The sequence below is a fragment of the Camelina sativa genome, chromosome 20, assembly GCF_000633955.1.
Source record: "Camelina sativa cultivar DH55 chromosome 20, Cs, whole genome shotgun sequence".
Lineage (NCBI taxonomy): Eukaryota > Viridiplantae > Streptophyta > Magnoliopsida > Brassicales > Brassicaceae > Camelina > Camelina sativa.
The window spans coordinates 2105224-2127718 of record NC_025704.1 but is presented as its reverse complement, the minus strand read 5'-3'; the positions used below and the strand labels follow the sequence as shown (position 1 = coordinate 2127718).

The 22495-nt window shown below is 39.5% G+C and overlaps 4 protein-coding genes and 1 long non-coding RNA gene across 8 annotated transcripts; 2 read left to right on the top strand and 3 right to left on the bottom strand.

The window, feature by feature from the left end:
• On the bottom strand, positions 5631–8977 carry LOC104768730. 4 transcript variants are annotated; one of them, XM_010492764.2, is made up of 14 exons: positions 8794–8977; positions 8528–8692; positions 8356–8445; positions 8138–8266; positions 7990–8058; positions 7815–7911; positions 7601–7703; positions 7184–7406; positions 6724–6837; positions 6492–6623; positions 6327–6407; positions 6106–6222; positions 5940–6008; positions 5631–5854 (listed from the first exon to the last, which is right to left on the bottom strand). In XM_010492764.2, the coding sequence occupies exons 1-14, from the start codon at positions 8893–8895 to the stop codon at positions 5795–5797; spliced, it is 1551 nt and encodes a 516-aa protein (XP_010491066.1). In that variant the 5' UTR covers positions 8896–8977; the 3' UTR covers positions 5631–5794. The 4 variants fall into 4 exon arrangements, 3 of the variants coding, with proteins under 3 accessions (XP_010491066.1, XP_019097276.1, XP_019097277.1); XR_002036886.1 differs by having other exon boundaries at positions 5631–6008; positions 6724–6847; XM_019241731.1 differs by having other exon boundaries at positions 5631–6008.
• On the top strand, positions 9439–9941 carry LOC104768728. The gene has a single exon (XM_019242267.1). It carries the CDS (start codon positions 9492–9494, stop codon positions 9795–9797), a length of 306 nt encoding a protein of 101 aa, XP_019097812.1. The 5' UTR covers positions 9439–9491; the 3' UTR covers positions 9798–9941.
• Positions 10096–11265, bottom strand: LOC104768729 (expansin-A2-like). Its single transcript, XM_010492763.2, has 3 exons — positions 11034–11265; positions 10631–10943; positions 10096–10540 (listed from the first exon to the last, which is right to left on the bottom strand). The coding sequence occupies exons 1-3, from the start codon at positions 11182–11184 to the stop codon at positions 10234–10236; spliced, it is 771 nt and encodes a 256-aa protein (XP_010491065.1). The 5' UTR covers positions 11185–11265; the 3' UTR covers positions 10096–10233.
• Positions 14132–15366, top strand: LOC104768727 (RING-H2 finger protein ATL73-like). Its single transcript, XM_010492760.2, has one exon. The coding sequence runs from the start codon at positions 14568–14570 to the stop codon at positions 15090–15092; it is 525 nt and encodes a 174-aa protein (XP_010491062.1). The 5' UTR covers positions 14132–14567; the 3' UTR covers positions 15093–15366.
• On the bottom strand, positions 17491–18101 carry LOC104768726. Its single transcript, XR_764280.2, has 2 exons — positions 18049–18101; positions 17491–17804 (listed from the first exon to the last, which is right to left on the bottom strand). It is a non-coding gene; the product is annotated as an uncharacterized LOC104768726 (long non-coding RNA).

Genomic DNA, 22495 nt, shown 5'->3' with positions numbered 1-22495 from the left:
CGACTTTATTCTTCCGTGACGTCTACCTTGCTTTCCGTTAACGTCCAGCTTGCTTTAGCCTCACGTGTTTCTTCTTGCTTCACATCTCCCTCGTACACGTGCAGGCTCCAGATTCCCTACATCAGAGCTCCCCTGTTCGGAGAACCTTGACCACAAGGTTCAAAAGCAGGAAACTTACGTTGCAGGTCGTACAAGAACTCCCATGTCGCCTCGTCCTTGGATTCGTTAGACCACTGCACCAGAACCTTTGTAGCCGCGCGTCCCTTCCTTTTTACCATTTGACGATCCAAGATTAAAACCGGCTCACGAGTAAGCACATCAGTCACGACAGATGGTAATTGAGTCGAAGTGTGCACGTCTCCTACTGCTGCTTTCAACTGTGAGACATGAAAGACTGGGTGAATAAGTGAACCCTCAGGCAGCAGTAGTTTATACGCGACCTTACCACAACGATCAATAATTTTATATGGCCCATAGTACTTGGGAGCCAACTTCTGATTAACACGAACCACCACGGAACCCTGACGATATGGTTGTAGTTTGAGATACACGAAATCCCCAATCTCAAAAGTTCTGTCTGAACGATGTGCATCTGCCATTTGTTTCATCCTGTGTTGCGCTCGCAGCAAGTGAAACTTCAGAATCAGTAACATATCTTCTCTCTCTTGTAGACTTCTTGCCACCACAGCCACTTTAGATTCACCAGGCAAGTAAGGTAGGTGGATTGGAGGTGCTTGCCCATACACTGCTTCAAAAGGACTCATCTGCGTAGCAGAGTGAAAGTTGGTGTTATACCAGAACTCGGCGAGTGGCAACCAATCACTCCATAAGTGTGGCTTCTCATTGCACATACAACGCAGGTAAGTCTCCAAACATCTATTCACTACTTCAGTCTGACCATCACTTTGGGGATGGTAAGCACTAGTGAACCTCAGCTCAACACCCTGTAGCGAAAACAACTCCTTCCAGAAAGTACTTAAAAACACAGTGTCTCTGTCACTAACAATCGATTTGGGACAGCCATGTAAGCGGTAAACTGTATCCATGAACACCTGAGCTACTGAAATCGCAGTGTACGGGTGAGATAAAGCCATGAAGTGCGCCGCCTTAGTGAGTCTATCCACAACCACAAAGATCACGGTTTTACCTGAAGAAACTGGCAGTCCATCAATAAAATCCATGGAGAGATCTGTCCAGATTGTCTCAGGAATAGGCAGAGGTTGGAGCAATCCTGGAGAAGCAGCTGTGTCATATTTGCATTGCTGACAAACAGTGCAGCTGCGTATGTAGTTCTGTATGTCGAGTGCCATGCCCTTCCAGTAGAATAATCCCTTCACCTTGTGATAAGTAGCATCACGGCCTGAGTGACCACCAGTACCGGAGCTATGCATCCACTAAAGTATGGAATTGCGTAACGAAGTCTCCTGTGGCACCACAATCTTATTCTTCCTCCGTAAAATGGATTGGCTCCAAGAGTAATGCTTCTTTGAATTTGGGTCTGCCTCCAAGTCAGTAATGATTTGTTTTAACACCGCATCTGTCTCATAGTGAGCTTGTATGTCCTTGAGTAGGTCACATTCAAGGACTGACATCGCCATGTGCAATACTTCTGCTCCTTCAACGCGTGACAAAGCATCTGCAGCAACATTCTCTTTCCCTTGTCTGTACTGAATTTCATAGTCAAATTCTAAAAGCTTAGGCAGCCATTGCTGTTGTAGAGGAGTGTTTAAGCGTTGCTCCAGGAGATATTTGAGGCTTCTCTGATCAGTCTTAATGACGAAATGATTCGGAAGTAGGTAATGTCGCCACTTTTGCACCGCAAATACCACAGCCAAGAGTTATTTTTCGTAAATTGATAGCTGCAGTTGCTTCCCTTTCAAGTGTCGACTGATGAATGCAAGAGGATGTCCCTTCTGCATTAATACTGCTCCAATTCCTGTCGTGCATGCATCTGTTTCAACCAGGAATGGTTCATCAAATAGTGGTAGGGCGAGAACTGGTGCTTGACATAATGCCTCCTTCAGATTAGCGAATGCAGCTAACGCTTCTTCTGACCATACAAATGAATCTTTGTTTGTCAAAAGTGTTAATGGTCTAGCTATAGTTCCAAAATTCTTGACAAAACGCCTGTAATACCCAGCCAAACCCAAAAATCCTCTCAATTGTTTGATCGTCGAAGGAATGGGCCATTCAGCAACAGCTTTCACCTTGTTAGGATCTGTGGACACACCACCTGCTTCTATATAGTGTCCCAGATACTCAACCATGGTAGCAGCAAAGTCACACTTGCTCTCTTTAGCGAATAGTTTGTTACTCCTCATCAATTGAAACACTTTCGCCAAGTGAACAATATGATCTTCCATGCTCACGCTGTATATTAAAATGTCATCAAAGAAAATCAGAACAAATTTCCGCAAAAATTCCTTGAACACAGTGTTCATGAGGCCTTGGAATGTCGCAGGTGCATTTGTTAGGCCAAAGGGCATGACCAGATATTCAAAGTGACCACTGTGTGTTTTAAAAGCTGTCTTATGCACATCATCTGGAGTCATTCTGACTTGGTGATAACCTGCCCTTAAGTCAATCTTTGAGAACACCTGAGATCCCCCTAGCTCATCCATAAGATCATCAATTAAAGGAATGGGAAACCGGTTCTTGACAGTCATGCCATTTAGCTCTCTATAGTCCACACACAACCTCCACGAATTATCTTTCTTTTTAACCAATACCACTGGTGAAGAGAATGGGCTCGAGCTCACTCTAATGGTTCCTGCTGATAATAACTCCTCCACAATTTTGTCTATTTCATTTTTCTGATATACAGCGTAACGATAAGGTCTTTGATTAACCGGATCAGAACCAGATTGCAACACAATTTGATGGTCATGGTTCTCCCTGAACGGTGGTAGTTCTGTAGGTTCCTCAAAAATGTCTGCATACTCTGTTTTTAGTTGTACAATTGCTGCATTTTCTTCATTTGTTCTGCGACTAACTTCTACTGCGTACAAGGTCACCTCCTCCTGTTCAACCATTTCATGAGCGCAGATCATTGAAACTTGCACCTCTTCCTCGTCATAGCTGTTAAATTTCTTAGCCTTCACCGTTCGGACGGCACCCGGTTTGATACCGTGTAGCAAAATCTTTTGTTTGTTCCACCAGAAGCTCATCTCCAATTTTTGAAAGTTCCATGTAGTGTCTCCTAAAGGAGCTAACCACTGAACCCCCAACACTATGTCACACCCGCCAAGAGGAATAATCATAAAGTCATCTCGAAAAAGATGTCCTTGAAACTCCCACTGGAACTGTGAAACCTTTCCTTGAACTTTCAGCTTGCTACCGTCTGCAACCGCTACCCGAGAGATGCCTGCAGTTTGCGTTGTTACTCCCAACTTCTTTGCTGCCCTGGGGTCCATGAAGTTATGCGTAGACCCTGTGTCAAGCAAAATAAACATCACTTTCTTCTTGTGCACTCCCCTCACTTTCAACGTGCGATAGTCAGAGATGCCTGCAACGGCACTAATCGATACTCTTGGCATGTCCCTCTCCTCCATTACCAACACCTGCCCTTCATCTTGATCACTTTCTTCCTCATCTCCTCCCACCTCAATCATATACACTTGTGTTTTCTTATGCTTTAAGTAATGATCCGGGGTATATTTCTCATCACATTGGAAACATAACCCTTTAGCCCTTCTTTCACTCATTTCCTCCTGTGACAAAAACTTCCTGGCTTGCTTTGGGAAAGCATTGCTCACAACATCCTGACTGATATCCTTCTTGTGATGATTGTTTTGTTTAGCTACGGATGTTGAGTTGTTACCACTAGAGAATTTGGCGTGAGTTCCCCCATGGGAAGTTCCTTTAGCCACCGGGTGAGCCTTCTCATAGAGACGCCCCAGCACTAGGCACTGACGAACAGACTGAGGCTGGAACATCCTGATGTGCATCTGCGTGTCAAGGCGCAGTCCTGCAAGGTAAGCTCGAACCAAATAGTCCTCTGAGAGTGAAACTCTTGTTCTGATCGCCTCAAACTTCTGATGGTATTCAACTATCCCCTCTGTTTCCTGCAAATTTTTTAGATCTGCTATCGGGTCCTCCAATACATCCACAAATCTCTCTTTCATCAACAGTTTATAAGAGTTCCAATCATGTAACAAGCTCTGACCAAACGGTGTTTGAAGGAGTCCATGATGCCACACTGCAGCGTGACTATCAAAATGCATCGCAGCCATGCGTACCTTGGAGTGATCTGGAGTTGCATCCAACACAAAATAGTCCTCCACCTTACCAAGCCACTCTGAGCAACGATCTCCGTCAAACCGTGGGAAGTCCACCTTCCCCAAACGCGTAACACCTGAGTAGTTCCCAGATCCATTACCCCCTCCACGATGATGATCAAACCCACCACCACCTGAGTCCGGCTTCGCTGATACTGCCAAAGGACTCTGTTCTTCCTTAGGTTGAAAGCTCGTCGAAGCTTGTTGACCAGGAATTAGTTTAATCATCTGTAACATATCGGCAATGTTTTGTTCCATCTTCTTGTCCTGTGCTTCAATCGCACGCTCAATCGCCAGAGTACGATCAAGTAAGCTTCGAGTATCTCCGATCGTCACCGTTTCTCCTTCCTGAGCTTCATCTCCACTCAGATCTCGCCTGTTCATCTGTGATCTCGTCTCGACTGCCATTGTTTCCGAGGTTCGTTTAGCTCTGATACCAATGATAACGATAAATCAGTAACGTAGCTCAAAAGGAAAATGGTTCAACAAACAATACGATAAACGGTACAACGTTCAAAATAAACGCAGCATCGTCATCTCACCAGCAAGAATCTCGATAAGAGAAACCGGCTAAACGATGAGGAAAGTTCCAGAGAGTTCTTAACAATATTCAGATATTTTGCATAAAGAAAAGCAGAGCTAAACATGTGCTCCTTATAGATTAAAACGTCGGTTACTTAACAGTGTTTAACCGACTTTATTCTTCCGTGACGTCTACCTTGCTTTCCGTTAACGTCCAGCTTGCTTTAGCCTCACGTGTTTCTTCTTGCTTCACATCTCCCTCGTACACGTGCAGGCTCCAGATTCCCTACATCAGCTTACTTCATTGTGTATGCACCACCGGCCTTACCGCAGTCCTTTAGTTGCATGGGTGCAAGTTATCATAGAACAGAGGTATAGTTTCATAAAGGCACTCACCATATTTGCCCACGATTCCCGCCTTATTCGTTCTCTTGGTCTAAATACCCACAAGAAAAAGAAATGAAAACTTTTAGGTCACACAATAACAAGTGCAGAAATTTCACGAATTAATGTATTTCACGTATTTGTTTATTAAAATCGTGATTTGGAGAAATTGGTTCAGGTTTTCATGGATGATAAAGAAAAAAACCTCACCATTGTCGCCGGAAAAGTGGACAAGAGGCAGCTAGGCATAGAAGAAAGGGCAAAGTTGGCGGAGGATGCAAGTTATAGACACACGTAAAAACACTAGGGTTTCATGCTTCAACGTTAAGCCCATTTAAGTAGTTCGAATCAAGCCCATTTTCATATTCCTTGCATAGCATTCACTAAAGCCCAATATTGCAATGCAATTAAATCGCCACGTCATCATCACACGTGAATTGGTTTCGCTTGACTCTTTGAATCTTTCGTTATTGCAAGTTATCACTTCCTAAGCTTGGAGATGTGGGATACAAATACAGTTGATATAAATTTCTCTAACTGAAATAAAACTTCCCTTTGTACAATATTTATCAGTATAATCCAAAAATCTGAGTTCTTTAAGCTTTTAACCATTACTCCGCCTTCTGAACCTTCATCATCTCGGTCGGGGTTAAGTTGCTTTCCCATAACTCCTACATGTGAAGTTGAAGCCTCTCACCTTCTGCATCAATGCGACTTTTTTTTTCAAGACTTTTGTTCCTATAAAGATGAACCCACCTGGAGTTTTGCCAATTGTTCTTGTCTCCGGCCTAAGAAGAACGCTGTGAGTATCCATATCAAACACACCTGTCAAAAAAACAATGGAGACTTGTTGAGGAGTTTCATGGAGAAATATTACTCATACACAAAGAACTGTCTGAAAGTAGGAAGCTTTTTATCATACTGGCAAGGCATAGAGTGAAGCAGTTGATGTTTGACCGCCAAGGGCAATGGTAAGGACTTCAAATAGTCCCGCAGCTGCAGCATCTCCAAGTCGTTGAACAATCACATCTATGCATACCTGAAACCATGGAGCAAAGAATGAGAAATAAAACCAAGTGTAACTTTTCCTTTTAGCAGAACTGTTTTTCTAACTAGAAGTTGAGCAAAGGAAAGATTCAGTACCTTAGCTTTGTATTTCTCATCTTGTGAGACAACGGTGAACAAGAGTTCCCTTCCAGGTCTAGTTACAACATAAGTTGTCACCTACCAAGTTATGAAATGTGCAAGTGCAACCTCTTTAATGAAACAGTAAGGCAACACGAGAGAGATTGATGTAAAACCACAGACCTTTCTCAAGGTTTCAGACACAGCAACTGCAACCCAAGTTGGCCATATGGCAATAGCAACCAAATTCCCAAGTGCAACAAATGGAGATGCAGATATTGCAATGGTGACACCGGCTATAGTCAAGATCCGGCCCTGTAAGATTCAGTATACGAATAGATATATGTGAACCATGATAAGAAAACTTCCAGGTATGATGAATCAACGTGTGAATTTTGTCTCGTATATAACATACCGTTAGAGTCAGTTGTCCAATGAGTATGAAAACTGCAACGAAGCTGTTTATCTGGGCAAACAGTCTTCTTCGACCAATGGAAGATGTGATTGTCGCGGCAATTATATTCACTTTCTGCAGTGAACTTTATTTCATCAGTGAAACAGTAAGAGTTCAGCTTTCTTATATATACACTTCAAGAAAACAATTGAATTTTAAAGCAACAGCTTGTATCAAAGGCGATAATTTGCAAGCACTAGAAACAAAGGGATTTTTAAATCTTTATGTTGTGAATATTGTTCAAACGGCTGTTGAAGAACGATGAGTCTTGGTTACTAGGCAGGCAAATGAATAGTATATAACAGGGTAGAAGGTGGTTCACGTGACAAGCCTACTATTGCATTGTTAGCTATTTCTGATATTAACTTCACATGATTTAGTTAATCTTCTATCTGAAAATCATTACAAAGATTTGTCTTACTTGGAAATAGAAGAATGAGGAAATGACCGCACCAAGCCAAAGGAACAAAGACACGAGCAAAAGATAAGGCGACGCTAGTATAAGTCTCATTCCGTCTAAGATGGCCCAAAGCTGAGGTCTGGTTGTGGAGATAGGCGATTTAGGAGAAGCAGCTTTCGGAGAAGCAACTTTTGGAGAAGAAGCTTCCTGTTTTCTCTCACTTTGATCATCGTGATCAGTTCTCCTAACAGAAATGACACCAAAGATCAACTTCTAGACCAACAATGAGCATTATTAAGTGAAACTCGCACTAGAAATTTAAGACTTCAAGACAAATATTATTCCAAACATAAATGGGGAAACGTAGCAAAAATAAAGGGTGGGCTTGAAAATCATATTCATCTTTCATATATGGAGACAAACTGTAGCTTAGCTAACCTTAGAGGAGACAACTCCTCAGAGGACTGGGTAATATCATTAGTGATCCCTTTTGAAGACTGTGCAGCAAATTCCATCAAAAGAGCAGCAAATAGAAGTAGATCTGTAATGAACATCAAATTGATTTTCAAATCAACACATCATAAGAAGATATATCTATCATCTAGGTACATATATTATAAACAGAACAATCATCAGACAATGTAATGCCTACATGGACCCATCCAAGCAGTCGTAGCAGCAAACACTGATCCAGAAAGCTGTCCAAGGGTAGCACCAGCACCAACAAAACCAAACAATCTTGCACCTGACTGGATTGAAGAATACGTTATACTTGGAAACAATACCCAATTCTTCAAAAATATAGTTAAAAAGGAAGTAGAAACTACCTCACTATCCATAACGTCTATTATCCTAGCCCATGTTGAAGATATAGCAACGAGATTGAGCAACGCAACCTAGGACACACAAAACAAATGTTTTAAGTATACAGCTACATTCAAAGGACTTGGATGTTAAAGAGTTAGTTAGTCATACCCAAAGAAAAAAACCAACTCGAACAGAAATGTAAAACCAGCCATGGTTATCCCATCCAGAAACAGGATTAGCTCCATCGATACCAAATTTAGGATCTTTTGTTAGACTGGATGACGAATCAACTGCATCCTTTGAAGCAGTAGTGTGTGTTAAACCAATGAGATACATGAAGCTTATGAATAATAATAATAATAATAAAAAGTCTCCTCCTATCTTACCTTTGAATTAGACTCTGTAGGAGAAGCTCGCCAAAGAAGAAAACATAGAACAAGCGATAGACTAAAGAATCTATGTATTATAACCAAAGCCTGCAAATTTCGAAAAGCATGTATGTGTAAAAGATTATAAAAGAAATATAAAGATACTTATCTAAATTGGGTAAAAGAGTACCTTGGATTTGGATAAATTGGGTAAAGAGAAGATCAAGGTTGAGAGAGGCGCAGCAATCAGAGTGAGAAACAGAGATCCTACGAACAGGCCAGGGAGCTTTGACAATCCTAACGATATTGCTCCTTCGTCGCGGAGTGGCAGAACAACAAAATACGCGCTCAAAATCTGATACAAGAAGAACCAATGCCATAGTTAAGGAACACTCGAAATCAATGGTTGAAACACGAACAAAATCGGAGACAGAGAGATAAAGGGAAGATCGGTACGAAGAAGAAGCAGGAAGAGGAATGGAGCAACGCCGGAATCTCGTGGGGGTGGACCGTGACTATAGACGAAACAACCGCATCTAATCGAATTCTGCCAGCCATTTGGATTCCTCTTGCTGTTACGAGCTCGAAAGGTCAACGTCTCCGAAGACCGATGAGAGGCAAATCGGAGAAGTAAGAGACGAAGAAGACAAAGCCCAAAACAGCGTGATCACTTCTGAAGGTTTATTTTTAATTACAAAATAGCCCAATAAAGGCCCATCCGAGTAATGGAATTAGAATTAATTAATTAACACAGACTTTTCTTTACTACTTAAGTACTAAAATAGTAACTACTACTGCTACTAATCAAACTCAGAAAATGTGTTATTGACACCTAATTTTGAATTCAGAAAAATATATAAGTAATATATATTACAAATTTCACGAGACTTAAGTCTTAAGTGATGATATATATCAATTGGACCGGAAACAAATGACCTAGTCATTCAACTCTTTGAAGTCCAAAGACTTGCCGCGTTATCTCTTGCAAGACTGCAACTGCCATTGACCGACCAGTGACCTCTCTACTATCTCTTTACACGTTATATATATATACTACACATGTACATTCACGGATCTTCACCAAATAACACAGTGACAGAAGAAGATTATTAAAAACAAAAGACAGAGTGTTTCTCTCGTAAACAATCAAGAAAATGGCTAGAATCAGAGCTTTGGTTATTATTTTCTTCATCTCCGTCTCTCTTGTTTCATACTCAACAGCTAGGAAATTTCCAGTAGGTATTCCGTCGGTGATCGACGGCGTTATCTTCTCCGGAGAGATCCCTGTTGTCTCCAAGACGGCGACGGTGGTAGGGTGCGACGGCGAGGATCATCACTTCACGGCGGAACTTTCGTCGTTTGTCACCGGGAAATACGGGTCGTTGGTGTTGAACGCTCTTCCGAAAGGGTCAGTTCCGCCGTCTGGACCCAGCAAGAGAATCAACGACGTCAAGACTTAACCAAAACTATTATCTTTGAGACTTTGACCGTTCGACGTCACACGGTTTGACTTCAAATTCACGTATGAGTATGACAATTTATTTTTTAGTTACAATTAATTATTCTTTATTTTTAGAAATTTCTCTTGTTAATATCAAAATACTATACTCGTGTTACTATTGAAAGTAATATGTTTAAATTTGAACTTTTCGTTCTTTGGAATCGAAATAATGAAAAAATTATGTATTTTGGCCTCTGAGCGCTCTTAATTTGAAGGCTTTGTACGTCAAAGATTATCAACACATCGATTATTTAATTTGTTTGCTAACGAATACAAAGTCCCCTTGTTCCATTGTCTTTGTCTTTCTTATGAGAATAAATAGAAGAGTAAGCAGAGTCTTGTCTTAAACATAACTCTTCTTCTATAGTTTCTCGCTTGATAGTTGATACATAAATTTAGAATTGTCCACCTTCAAAAGTTTGACCGAACTGCCAATCACGAGGCACAACATCGTAGCTCACAACAGCCCGACCATCACTAGCAATGACTTGAAAAGAGAGGCTCTGACCTCTAAGGTAAGTGTTGCTTTGCCAATTCTGTCCCCAGTTTCTTGACAAGGATTGCCACTGATTAGTCTTTGATCCTTTCAAAGAGACGGCCCTTATATCTCCAGCACCACCCACGTTTGTTATCAGCACCAGGTCGAAATACGCATTCCCGTTTATTGTGAACCTTATACCTCCACCTTTCGCACAAGGAACCCTGTCATTATAACAGAACATGAATGGTACGTAGAGTTAATTTTAACCGTATACTGAATTGTTCTCCTTCATATTTGGCAACAATTTGTACCTTCTGAATGCGACAGGAACGATTCCAGCTCGGTACTGAGCAATTTGGAGGAAGGCAGGCTCGGCTAAGTCAAAGTGCTTAAGGGGAGGATTGCACCAACCACCATTATCATTGGCTAAGGCAAAGTTTGGTGGACAGAAGTTTGTAGCTGAGATGATGATGGAACCAGGGATGCACCACTCAGGATCATCCTCACACTGTAGCTCAAAACAAGCCCCACATCTCTGTCCATTATTGAACAAAGCTGTGCTCAGAGCCGCGGTTTGTAGCCCATAGCCTTGGCTGTACAAGTTACCGTACCCACACGCACCACCTACAAAACCTCAACCACTTCAGCGGTTAAATATGTTAAATATAAATTTGTGATGATTTATGAGCTCATAGAAAAGTTTGTTTAAAGTACCCATTGTGCCGGATGCATCAGCTCCGCCGTAGAAGGTGGCATGGCCTCTCTCCCAGCCTCCTCCGTTGTCGTCAGAGTTTATAACGTAGAAGCAGAGGCTGAAGGTACATAGTGAAACAAATAAAATTTGGGAATATTGTGTAAGATTCATGATTTTGATGGGGGCTAATTCGGAGATGAGTGAGGTTAGTAATTCGTTGAAGACTTCACTTGTATATATAGTGATGTTCACTACTCCATATCTCGATCACATATGAGCTTAAGTTTTTAAAAATTTACAAAAATATATTAGACAAAACGTACAGTCGAAGAAGGTGACATAATCGTATCGGTCTTAATTTCCAGGAATTGCGTTTGTAGGTTATGCCATTATGCAAAGGTCTCACATGCAATTCCGTTAGGCGCTTAACCATTAATTCCAACGGCTATACCGCTTTGGTGCCACGTGGATCACATATCGTTTTTAAATTATCTAGCCCACATCACTGATTCACATGTCTAATAGTCGGTTAACCATATACTGATATAAATATACATATGAAGGATTCTTTTTGGTGTTTTTAGGATTAATTATCATATAGTGTATGTGCAAGAGCTTCACAATATTCATTTATTTAGTCATGAGATGAGGAAATAAGAGTTTATCTATTTCATCATAATCATATCGTAGTCTAAAAATCTTGTCTTATTTAGTGAAGTTCGTTTCTTAATTAAAATTGCGCACACTTGCATAAATCATATAGTACTCTCATACAGGCCGGGCTTAGAGGCAGTGCAGACGGTGCAAAAGCACCATGTCCCTCGATTTTTGTGATTTTTTCTTTAAGGTTTAGGGTCCTAAAGTTTGAAATGTTGCAAATATAACCCTAGTTTTCTGGAAAAAGTTAAAATTGAGCACAAGGTCCCAAAAATAATTGAGCCGGCCCTGCTCTCATATATATAAGTCAATTGGTCAGACATGAATAGTAAAAAAAAGAAGAAAAAAAAAAAAAGAGAACATGCAACATGAGATAATCAAAAACATGACGACGTTAGTCTCGATCGGCGTATGAAACTGAACAAAAGAGATATAGGAGCATGAGATCGTCCGTTGTTTCCGGTAACAGACTTCCTCAGTTTATCAACTGATTCATTCTATTACATTATTCTTGTCATATCGAAAAGTAAATTGATTTACACATCCAAAAGACCAAAACCACTATATAGTAAAAAAAAAGTCATATATATATAATCGAAATTAAAAACCACCGGTTACGCGGGTTCTCGTCAATATCGGGCCATGTAAGTATACTACAGACATAGTAGTAGCATACACCTACGTCACAAGAATTAAGAAGTAAGAACGAGCCACAGATGACAAGAACCAACCGTGCCAACAAAGAAGACAGGGACCGATCAGACAACCGCCTCTTAATTGGGTTATAGACAGCTCATCAAGGCCCGAACAGTTAATGATTAACCAACTTTATGAAAACAATCGAACATTAGACTTAACTATATGTTCTTTTATGTCACGTGGTTTCAAGATTTACCGAACCAAATTGATTTCTAGCCTACAAAAAACAGAAAATAGTCATAGTTTGCTTCCTAATTGTACCCACAATTGTCACCGCTCTGATTCAATTATAGTTTGAGTTGATTTTATACCTTTAGAGTTTAGACCTAAGTATTTCAATCTGACATAAACCGACACTAAACTTAGCTAGATATTATTATACGCCAAAGCCTTCCTTAGTCACCGACACCAACTTCTAAATAGATAGTAACTTAATCGGCCTTAATACCACCAAAGGCTAGCTAGTGGCGCCTAATTTACATATAACTTGTTAATTATCAAGCACAACTCCGTAAAACCGATGCAATATATGTCTTATTTATTGTGGTTATTCCATCTCATTCCAAAAAAAAACGTGGATATTTTCTCAAAAAATAGTGTATAAGTAATCATGTTTAAACATTTATATATCTTTTCGTCTTAAAGATAAATAGTGTAATAATGGAGATAGTGGATCTAAGAGAGACAAGTGTTTGTGTCTCTTACGTGAGTACTCGTGTGTTTGTTTGATCTGTACATCCGTATGTGTTGAATTGGATGTTACAAATATGTGGACCAAAGATCCCACCCAGATACTCTTCCTTTTCCTTTATGTAGACCATTCAATTCAAATCCATCTAATTACTTTACACATTTTAGGTAACATAAAACTACTTTTCAATGTACCCTGAAGATAGTAAACTACTAGATTAATGGATTAACTCGCTTTGTTTTCTTTCTACTGTAGTTCTTTTCATTATTTATTTGCTTTTCATCAAAAGTTAAAAACAGGAAAAAAGAAAAGTTTACATCCACCTAGCTAATAGTTACATTTTCTTATGATTGTCACCGTCTTAAACTTAAATGGAGCCTCTGTCAAATTAAAAAAAAATCTAAAAATCCTTAATAAATTTTTTTTTTTTGAAAACATTGGACCCTTTTGCTTAAAGAAATTTTTTGATTTTTGTGATGGACCCCTGGCATTTGCCTACTCTGCCATGGGGTAGAGACGGGCCTGATGATTGAAACAATTTCATAGTGAAGAGAAAATAGTAGAAAACTATTCAAGCTTTTTAGATGTTGTTATAGAAATAAATTACATTTAACATGTAACAAAACCATTTAGGTTGTCGTACCTGTTTCGCCTTGTTGCACATAGTAAGTGTACCTCACAATTAACAAAAGAAAAAAAAGAACTCTTAATAACACATGATACAGTTACTATATGTCTATATATATGTTGATTGAAGATTAGTTTTTCAAGTATAATTCGTATATACTAAACGATGGAACAAATACAATATGTTTTAATAATCATGATTAGTTGAGAATCTGATACCCCAACATATATATGTTTATTCAAGAAAAAATCATGTTTGAATGTTTTTTTTATTAGTTTCTTTCTATGTGATAGTGGATTTCATCTGGCTTGATTCCAAAGTTCTGAAGACCACTAATTGTGAATTCGTTATACATCAATTTTAATATCTACTCAACAATATATTCTGCATTATTAATTGTCTTTTTGGCCCTGTCTTTTATGTTTGTCCCAATTACTAATTTATACAAAATCAGCAAGATTGTATTCTCTCTTAAATTATCAACTTTATCTATCAACAAATCTAACCAAAGATTTCTTGGACCGACCATCTCATCATCATCCCTCTCTCTCCATTTCCTACAACTTATATCCTTTTGTGTAAAACCCAGTGAAGAACTTGTATAAAGAAATAGATCATAAGGGATATGAGACTCAGAGAAATGGCTTTTTTTGGTCTTTGAGTTCCAGATTGGACTCGAAAGCCTCAGAGAAAATTAGAGAACAGAAGCTGCTCTGTTGAGTCTTGATTATCATACATAGCATGAAGAAACTTGAATCTCTACTCTCAATCTCTTTCGTAGTCCGATTCGAACACAAACTGGAACAATAAGAAGTAGGCGAAGAACCTTGAAGGTGAGTTCATAAAGATAATTCTGCCTCTGTTTCTCAACTTTTACAGATGGGCAGGTTTTTACTTGAGACGCAAGAAACCCCAACCATTTCAGCTACGGATGCAAATCCTAGAACCTTAGGAGACTCTATCAGCAACAACAAGAATATAGCTAACATGGATACAAACATGGTGATCATACTAGCAGCTCTTCTATGCGCCTTGATCTGTTCTCTTGGCCTCAATTCGGTCTTGCGCTATGTCTTACGCTGTACAAGAAGGTTCACACCCAACGAAGAACTAGTTGACACCAACGCAAACGCAAACGCAAACACAGCAAAGGGGATCAAGAAACGGGCGTTGAAGCTGATTCCCGTTGATTCATACAGCCCTGAGTTAAAGATGAAAGCAACGGAGTGTTTGATCTGTTTAGGAGAGTTCCTTGAAGGAGAGACAGTTAGGGTTTTGCCCAAATGTAACCACGGCTTCCACGTCAAGTGCATCGACACTTGGTTGCTGTCGCATTCCTCTTGCCCCACTTGCAGACAATCACTCCTCGAACTTCAGACTCCGGCAACTGGTTCCCCCGCGTGATGGTGACATGGCAATGTAAACACAGCTTCACGAGGATGATAAGGAAATAATTTCTCTAGATATCACGTCACTTTCATGTTGAGTTTTGGTTTTAGTTAAAGTGGGTTTTCTTCTTTAGTTCTTTATGTATATTGTAAATTCACACTGTCTACAATTAGGGAAGGTTCAGGCAGAATTTACATATATAATCTTCTAAGTTTTGGCTTATTACTCGATTTGTGATTTTGGTTTTGAGATTTTTGTCCCGATTGGCCTCAGTCGGTTTTTTGTTTCAGATGATGCGGTTAAATCTTACTACGATTAAATTTGTTTCATAACATATATAGAATTTATGATACACATTTAAATTTTGAAATCTGTATTAAAAACAACATTTAAAAAAAACTTGTTTGCAAAAGCGTAAAATCTACAAAATAATTTTAACTTATGGAATCTTAAAAAAAAAAATTCAACAAATAAAAACTTGTATGCCAAAACTACAAAACAATGTGAAAACAATTTGGAACTTATGGAATCTCTAAAGAATAAATGACTATGTTAGATGACTAAATCCAAAATTGATTAGTTTTAACATGGCTTAGTTTTTTTTTGTCAAAAATTTTAACATCACTTTAAACTTAATATTTTTTAATTTTAAAAAACTTTATAAAAAATGAAAAAAAAAACAAAAAAAACCAAAAAATGCTAAATCTATAAAATTATGTGAAAACAATTTGAACTTGTGGAATCTCTAACATACAAATGACTAGGTCATTTTTACATCACTTATAAACTTAGCATTTTTAATTTTAAAAAGCTTTAAAATCCATAAAAAAAAATGAAAACAATATTTTCAAAATAAAAACTTGCATGCTAAATCTAGAAAACAATGTGAGAACAATTTAAACTTATGGAATCTCTAACAAACAAATGACTAAGTCAAATGACTGGATCCAAAGTCTTGTTAGTTCTCTCACATTGTCTTATAAATGTAGTATACAAATTTCCATTATTAAAAATATTAAGAAAAAGGTGAAAAGAAGAACTGAATGATTTTTTTTTAAAAAAACAAATAAAACCTTTTCTGTAAATTTTTTGAAATCTATTAATTTTGAATTGAAAAAAAAAAAAAAAAGAAGGGATTAGAATTAACCTGGTCCATAGGATGCATTTTCTTCATGGGCCTCTTATTTCTTGATGGGCTGGACATCAACTTCTGCTTCTGTTGGCGTTTTTGTGAAGACTCGACTCCAAGGGGTTTGATGACTCTGCGGTGGCTTCATGGCATGGCATGGCGGTGGAAAACACAAAGTAGCGGTGATGGAACAGAGTTAGGTGGCAGGCACTGAATCTCGACATCGACCGATGGAGCAGAGTCAGAATGGCGACGAATTCACAATGGCTGGAGCTTCGTCGAGGAAGATCGGAGGGGAACTAGGTTTTTGGGTTCTCCAACGTGAGGAAAATTTGGTTTTTTTGCGTGAACGTCACGCGATTACTCTGTTTTTGATTACTCGTACACAAACCCAGCCGCCTCGACGAATCGCGGGAGAAGATATCACACGTATACTTTTGATCTGATCCATGCGAACGAAGAATCAAAAAATCATCTTCCATCACGTGTCGTCGTCTCTAGTGATCTGGTTTTGACGAAGAGCAACGACATCACAGGCTGTGATTCACAGGCGTCGAACAACTAGGAACCAAGAGATTAGGGCAAATCCAACAACTGATCAGAAGAAATCAAAGATGAAAATCGAAAAAGAAATCAGAGAAATCGAAGCATGAAATTGCATCTTCGTCGCTCCATATAACTCGTGCTCTCTTTAAACTCTCTCTTTCTCTGCTTCTCTCGGATCATGAAACTAAAACCGATTGGACTATTTATAAACTAATTAATGTTTACGACTCAAGTTTCCTTTTCCTACACTTAGGATAGCAAACTCCGGAGCAATATCGAACCCTAGGTTCGGTGATAAACCAACGGTCGGAAGCTGGTTCGGGTATAAACTTTCCATTTTTCATTAACGTCTTGGGTTTTGCCACGTGTAGTTTTCAGTTTACCTAGTCAAATTGTTAAACCATCATTGTTGCATCGATTGCTTCTCTCTAGTATGCATGCATGCGCTCTCTGTATCCTGCTTATTGTCACACACTCACACTACATCATCACAAACCAAATACTACAATAGAAATCAACTAAATTGGTTGAATTATATTTTAGCCACGATTCATACAATAAATCCCACAAAACTTAATCTGTATCCTTTCCAAATCCAAATGTCAAAGTCGAATTGTAACAAGTAAAGCTGGCTTAAATTGAGATGTTACATGATTTTCCAGATTACTGTGATCAGATACACTTTGACTGTAACTACAGGCTACAGCTAAAAAAAAAAATTCTTGATGGTAGAAGTTATAACAAGAACAAGATGATGTTTATAAATTTCAACAAAATCAACATCCTTTTTTTTCCGACTATGCATTAATCATCTTATAAAGATAACCAAACACAATGTCTTATTTAACAGCGACATAAAACAACACACACACAACATTTTTTTATAAGGGATTCTAGGTTAAAAGTGTGGACAGCTCATCGGCGAGGGAGACAATGGTCGAAGGAGAGACTCCTCTACTTCCAGACAGATACCATCGCTGCATCATTCCCACCACATTCGCATTCTTCACCTTCAGTTTCTCCTCTTCTTTCCCTTCTGTCTCAAACCCGATCTTCCCACAAAACAAAAATATATAACAATTATTTTATGCCTAATTACAATTATCGTGGTGTATACCGTATACGTGATGCAATACAATACTACTTGTTTATATACGTACGTTAGCAATTGGTTTTACAAGATGTTTTTAACTTTTTATATAGAAGTTACTAGAATAACGCAAAACAGAGGACTCTGTTTTCTGTTTCATCTGTTCCACGTGCATTTGATAGACGTTAATAGGCTCTAGATTTTACCTCACAAATGCCATCTTTGGCTGAGAAATGGTAAGTGATGATGGAATTAGCTTATATCTGCATCTCCATTTGTTGCACTTGGGAATTTGGTTGATATTGCCATATGGCCAACTTGGGTTGCAGTTGCTGTGTCTGAAACCTTGAGAAAGGTCTGTGGTTTTACATCAATCTCTCTCGTGTTGCCTTACTGTTTCATTAAAGGAAAGCAGAGTGATTACATTGGGGATATACTCAAACTCGTTATGGAGATTACCTTGATGACGGGAGAAGACAAGGTAAAGCGCTTGAAGCACGCGTGAACCGCTGGTCCAGATTATGCTATCATCAAATCAAAATTTCGTTACATGCATATCCTATGAAATTAGTTTCCGCCTAAGCAGCTGTGAGGATAATTGTTGCTTTTGGTCCCTCATCGCCTCACACCCGATTAAAGATTCACATATCTAAAACTTGAACATGACACATGATGACACAAGAGAATTTGATCACCGAGTTCCCGGCCTCTAACCCGTACGTCTCGGGTGGGAATTGTCTCCCACAACTTCCACTATATGAAGAGGTTACACACACCACTAACTTGTGATGTTCTTTGGTTTACAGATTTTGGTACACAAGAGGATACAAAAACAAGAACACAACAAAGAAGGAGAAAGCTTCTTGAAGAAGAACCCTTTTTTCTTCTCTTTCTCTAGAACTCTCTTTGATGTCTTGTCTCTCACCTACCTCCACTTTATTGATCGATGAAACACACTTATACATGTATGCATTGGGCCAAATCATTTCCAGAATCTTATTCTCCTTTCCTTAATGCCAATTTCGTCTGGCCCATTAAGGCCCATTTGTTTTGTGTTTGTCAAACCCAACAACAATCTCCACCTTTTGACAAAACAAAACACTCATCGACAACAAGAAATCTGAAACCAACCTCTCCTCTTCTTCTGTTCGTGAAGCCAAACTTCAGCGAACCTCCTCCGACAAACTCCGCCTCCTTATCCGGTGAGCATCTCTCTTCTCCGGTGGCAACCAGTTTTTTTTTTTTCTTTCACCGAGCCCTCTCGTTCTCGACATGGAGAAGATGTAGCTTCTTACTTCCCCATGGTATAGCGGAATTGGAGGCTAATTCCGGTCATCCCTGCATGTTTTCCGGCGAAGCCAAGCTTCAGTCTCCACCTGTTTCACGGCGGCTCCCAATTCCGGTGAATCAAGAGACATTATCTCCATATCTCAACTTTGGTTCGATGAACCATGTATCACCACCATTCTCGCTGGCAATCTCCTTCAGCTGCGATCACTACCGGTGGAGCTCTTCTCTTTCCTCTTTGGTGATTTAATTTGTAGAACCCGAGACATCAACTTTGTCTCTTATCCATGCCTCTTCTCCCGAGCTGTTCCGTTTTCACCCGCGAATCACGCCATCGCCGTCACCGTCCAGCTCAGGTACCCTCTAATCTCTCTCTTGTCTCTTCCTGACACTTAGTGATTAGGATCTTCTGAGAATTGCCATTTTGAATCCATTTTAGGTGATGAGCTCCACCTGGAACCAATTACTCTCCATCATGGCTCCACAACCTTTTCCAGGTAACTCCTTCACAGCCCTGTCTCTTCCGATTTCCAAAAGACTCATGAAACTCTAACTTCAGTTTCATGTCTACTCTCACAGCAGCTCTAGTGTTGAACATCCCATGTTCTTCTTTCTCCTTGATGACTTCAAGTAATCTCCTAACCATGAATCATCTTCCTCTCTAGCTGCTGGAGTTTTCCCCCTTTGAGCCACCAAAATCCTTACTTGGATTTTCTGAATTTTCATCTCAGAAACTCCACTTGGAATCAGTCTCCAACTCTCGACAACTGATTCTCCAGTCTCCACAAGTAACCAAACTCCTCTTATTATCGGTCACCTTTTCTTGGCTCATACTTTCAAATTCAAGAACTAACAATGAAGAACTAAATTGTTGTTCCTTGAATCTTAACCAACAGCTCCACCTGGAATCTAAGTCTCTTCACAGTAATACCAGATGCCTACAGGTAACTCCCTTAACCCTCCTAATCTCCTTTTATCGACATAGTTTTAATTTTAATTTCCCAAAGCTGACTTGTTTCTCTGTTCTTCTTCCTGTCAGCGTATAATGTCGATTGGGGTTACCTGGAGCTGTATCTTCCTTCAGACGACATTGAGGAGATCATAGCAGGCTTGTTTCCCTTCCTCACACTTCTGCATTTTCCTTCCTTTGCAGCAACTCCGACGATCTGTTTCGTCCTTTTTGCTGTTCCAATGACTCCAGGTAAACAATTGTACCTTGAATCATTTTCTTTTGTCTCTGGATTTTTTTAATTCTGTAAGACACCATGAAACCTTAACTTGGTTTTTTCTTTCTTCAAAACAGCTCCACCTACAATCAGAGTCTACACCTTGCGACTTCTGATTACTCACAGGTACCTTTTCTTTTCTCCATTCCCTTGGATTTCTTGGAACCGTGACTTGCTGTGGAACCTTGTTTTGATTTCCTTTATGTCACATGTGCCCTGATCTTAGATTCAACCCCTTAGTAAACCACTTGCCAGAAACTTGAATCATACTTGCCTCAGCCCTTAAGACAATCCATGATTCCAACACCTTTCTGTTTAAACTCTTATGCCTTGGACGTTTCTTTGTACCGCTGTTAAGCCTAACAGAACCCGCCATCAAGCTACCATCTTGCTAGATAGACTTTCGACACAAACCTTGATCCAAACATCTTGTTTAAACAGAACCTTGCTGACAAGTAAACTTCCTGTTGAATCAACTGCAGAAATAACTCTTAAGTCACTCATGCTTCATTTCCTTGAAACAGTCTTTGACTTACTCTTCATCTGTTTGAGCACCTTTGATTTGAGCATCACTTTGTACCGCTGTTGTTATCAACAGAACACGCCGCCTAACTCCACCTAGCTAGGAAGACTTTCGACACAAATTTCTTTGCTCATCCTTTGCTCAAACTATTCTGCATCAGTGCACACTCACAAATTCAAAACCATTGCTGCCTCCTTTGAACTTGTCTTACACTCATCACCAGCTTACAGCCTTTGCCACACTTCCTTGCTGTAACCACCACATTTAGCAAAACTGAGATTGAGCTTACTGCCTTTGTTTCAACAACCATAGCCTGAATCCATCTTGTACCGCCATCATCATCACTGATGGAACCCGCCTCCAAACTGATCCCATTTGGAAGACTTTTGATACAACCTTCATTCAGCTCTTGTGCTTAAATATCCTCTTTTACTAGCAGGTTTCTCCACTAGGAAACTCAATATCAATCTCTTATCAATTTGCTAAACCATAACACCAAAGACTTCCCTTTTACAGCAACTTCCTGTCACACCACACTTGTGACAACCCTTTTACCGCTGTAAAACACCATTCTACACAATACTTTTCCTTAGTATTTGGGAATCCACTAACACATCAATGCCTGCTTCACAACCAGCCCTCAATTCTCTTCTTGTGATGCCAAAGGAAAACAAGTATAACCTTTCCTTCTGTCAATGCAGCCATGCATTGACCTCCATTAAACCTGAGACTAAAACTCTTCACCCAACACCTCTCAAACCTTACTGAATTCTTTCAGAGTTATCGACCTGCTTTGCCTCAAGCAGTTTCTAGCCTCATACTCATCTGCTCTGATTTTTTTCCTTGAATCTTCAACATCCTTCTTGAACACCAAACTTACTGACTTTCAACAACCAGACAAGCAAGATACAATCTGATTCACAGCAAAAAATCTTGACTTCTCCATTGTTAAACTCAGTCTATCTCCTTGTGTTCTTCCAAGCTAAGATTCCTTCAACTTAAGCAGCCTTGAGTATCCTGAAACTTCAGTAAAGAACATCACAAATACCTTGTGATGGCAGCGCCGACTTGAGCCTTTTGGATGATTATTCGATTCCTCTTTCCACAGCCTTGAGTTAGTCACCTTAACCCATGCTTTCTTAAACTTGAATCGAACTTACTGCAGAGAAACTCCACCTTAAACCAACTCACCGTTGATTTAGTCTTCACAGATCAAGAACGCCTTCAAGATCTTGTGTCTTCTGCACTAGTCTCCAACTTTTTTTTTTTTTTTTTATGCTGGCATACTTGGACCTGAACCATAACCATAACTCTCCCTTGATGCAACTCTCTTGTGTCGTGTCATTAGAGGATCTTTCTGATCTCCTAACCTGAGATCTCTGCTACAGACTCAACCTTCACCTGAGAATCTGTTATCCTCCACACAAGATGACTTCAACCTTTAACTGTCATCTTCTTCCTCCTCCTTTAGATCTTATGAATCAGAGAGCCTGTGCTCTGATACCACTTGTGAGGATAATTGTTGCTTTTGGTCCCTCATCGCCTCACACCCGATTAAAGATTCACATATCTAAAACTTGAACATGACACATGATGACACAAGAGAATTTGATCACC

What these genes read in the sequence shown, in the direction of transcription:
- LOC104768730 (XM_010492764.2), bottom strand. Translation starts at nt 8,895, where the DNA reads ATGGCTGGCAGAATTCGATTAGATGCGGTTGTTTCGTCTATAGTCACG. An exon ending in CTACAGAGTCTAATTCAAAG is followed by an intron (nt 8,267 to 8,355) that starts GTAAGATAGGAG and finishes ACTGCTTCAAAG; the next exon opens with GATGCAGTTGATTCGTCATC. An exon ending in TAGACGTTATGGATAGTGAG is followed by an intron (nt 7,912 to 7,989) that starts GTAGTTTCTACT and finishes TCTTCAATCCAG; the next exon opens with TCAGGTGCAAGATTGTTTGG.
- LOC104768728 (XM_019242267.1), top strand. Translation starts at nt 9,492, where the DNA reads ATGGCTAGAATCAGAGCTTTGGTTATTATTTTCTTCATCTCCGTCTCT.
- LOC104768729 (XM_010492763.2), bottom strand. Translation starts at nt 11,184, where the DNA reads ATGAATCTTACACAATATTCCCAAATTTTATTTGTTTCACTATGTACC. An exon ending in TGATGCATCCGGCACAATGG is followed by an intron (nt 10,944 to 11,033) that starts GTACTTTAAACA and finishes GAGGTTTTGTAG; the next exon opens with GTGGTGCGTGTGGGTACGGT. An exon ending in GTTCCTGTCGCATTCAGAAG is followed by an intron (nt 10,541 to 10,630) that starts GTACAAATTGTT and finishes TTATAATGACAG; the next exon opens with GGTTCCTTGTGCGAAAGGTG.
- LOC104768727 (XM_010492760.2), top strand. Translation starts at nt 14,568, where the DNA reads ATGGGCAGGTTTTTACTTGAGACGCAAGAAACCCCAACCATTTCAGCT.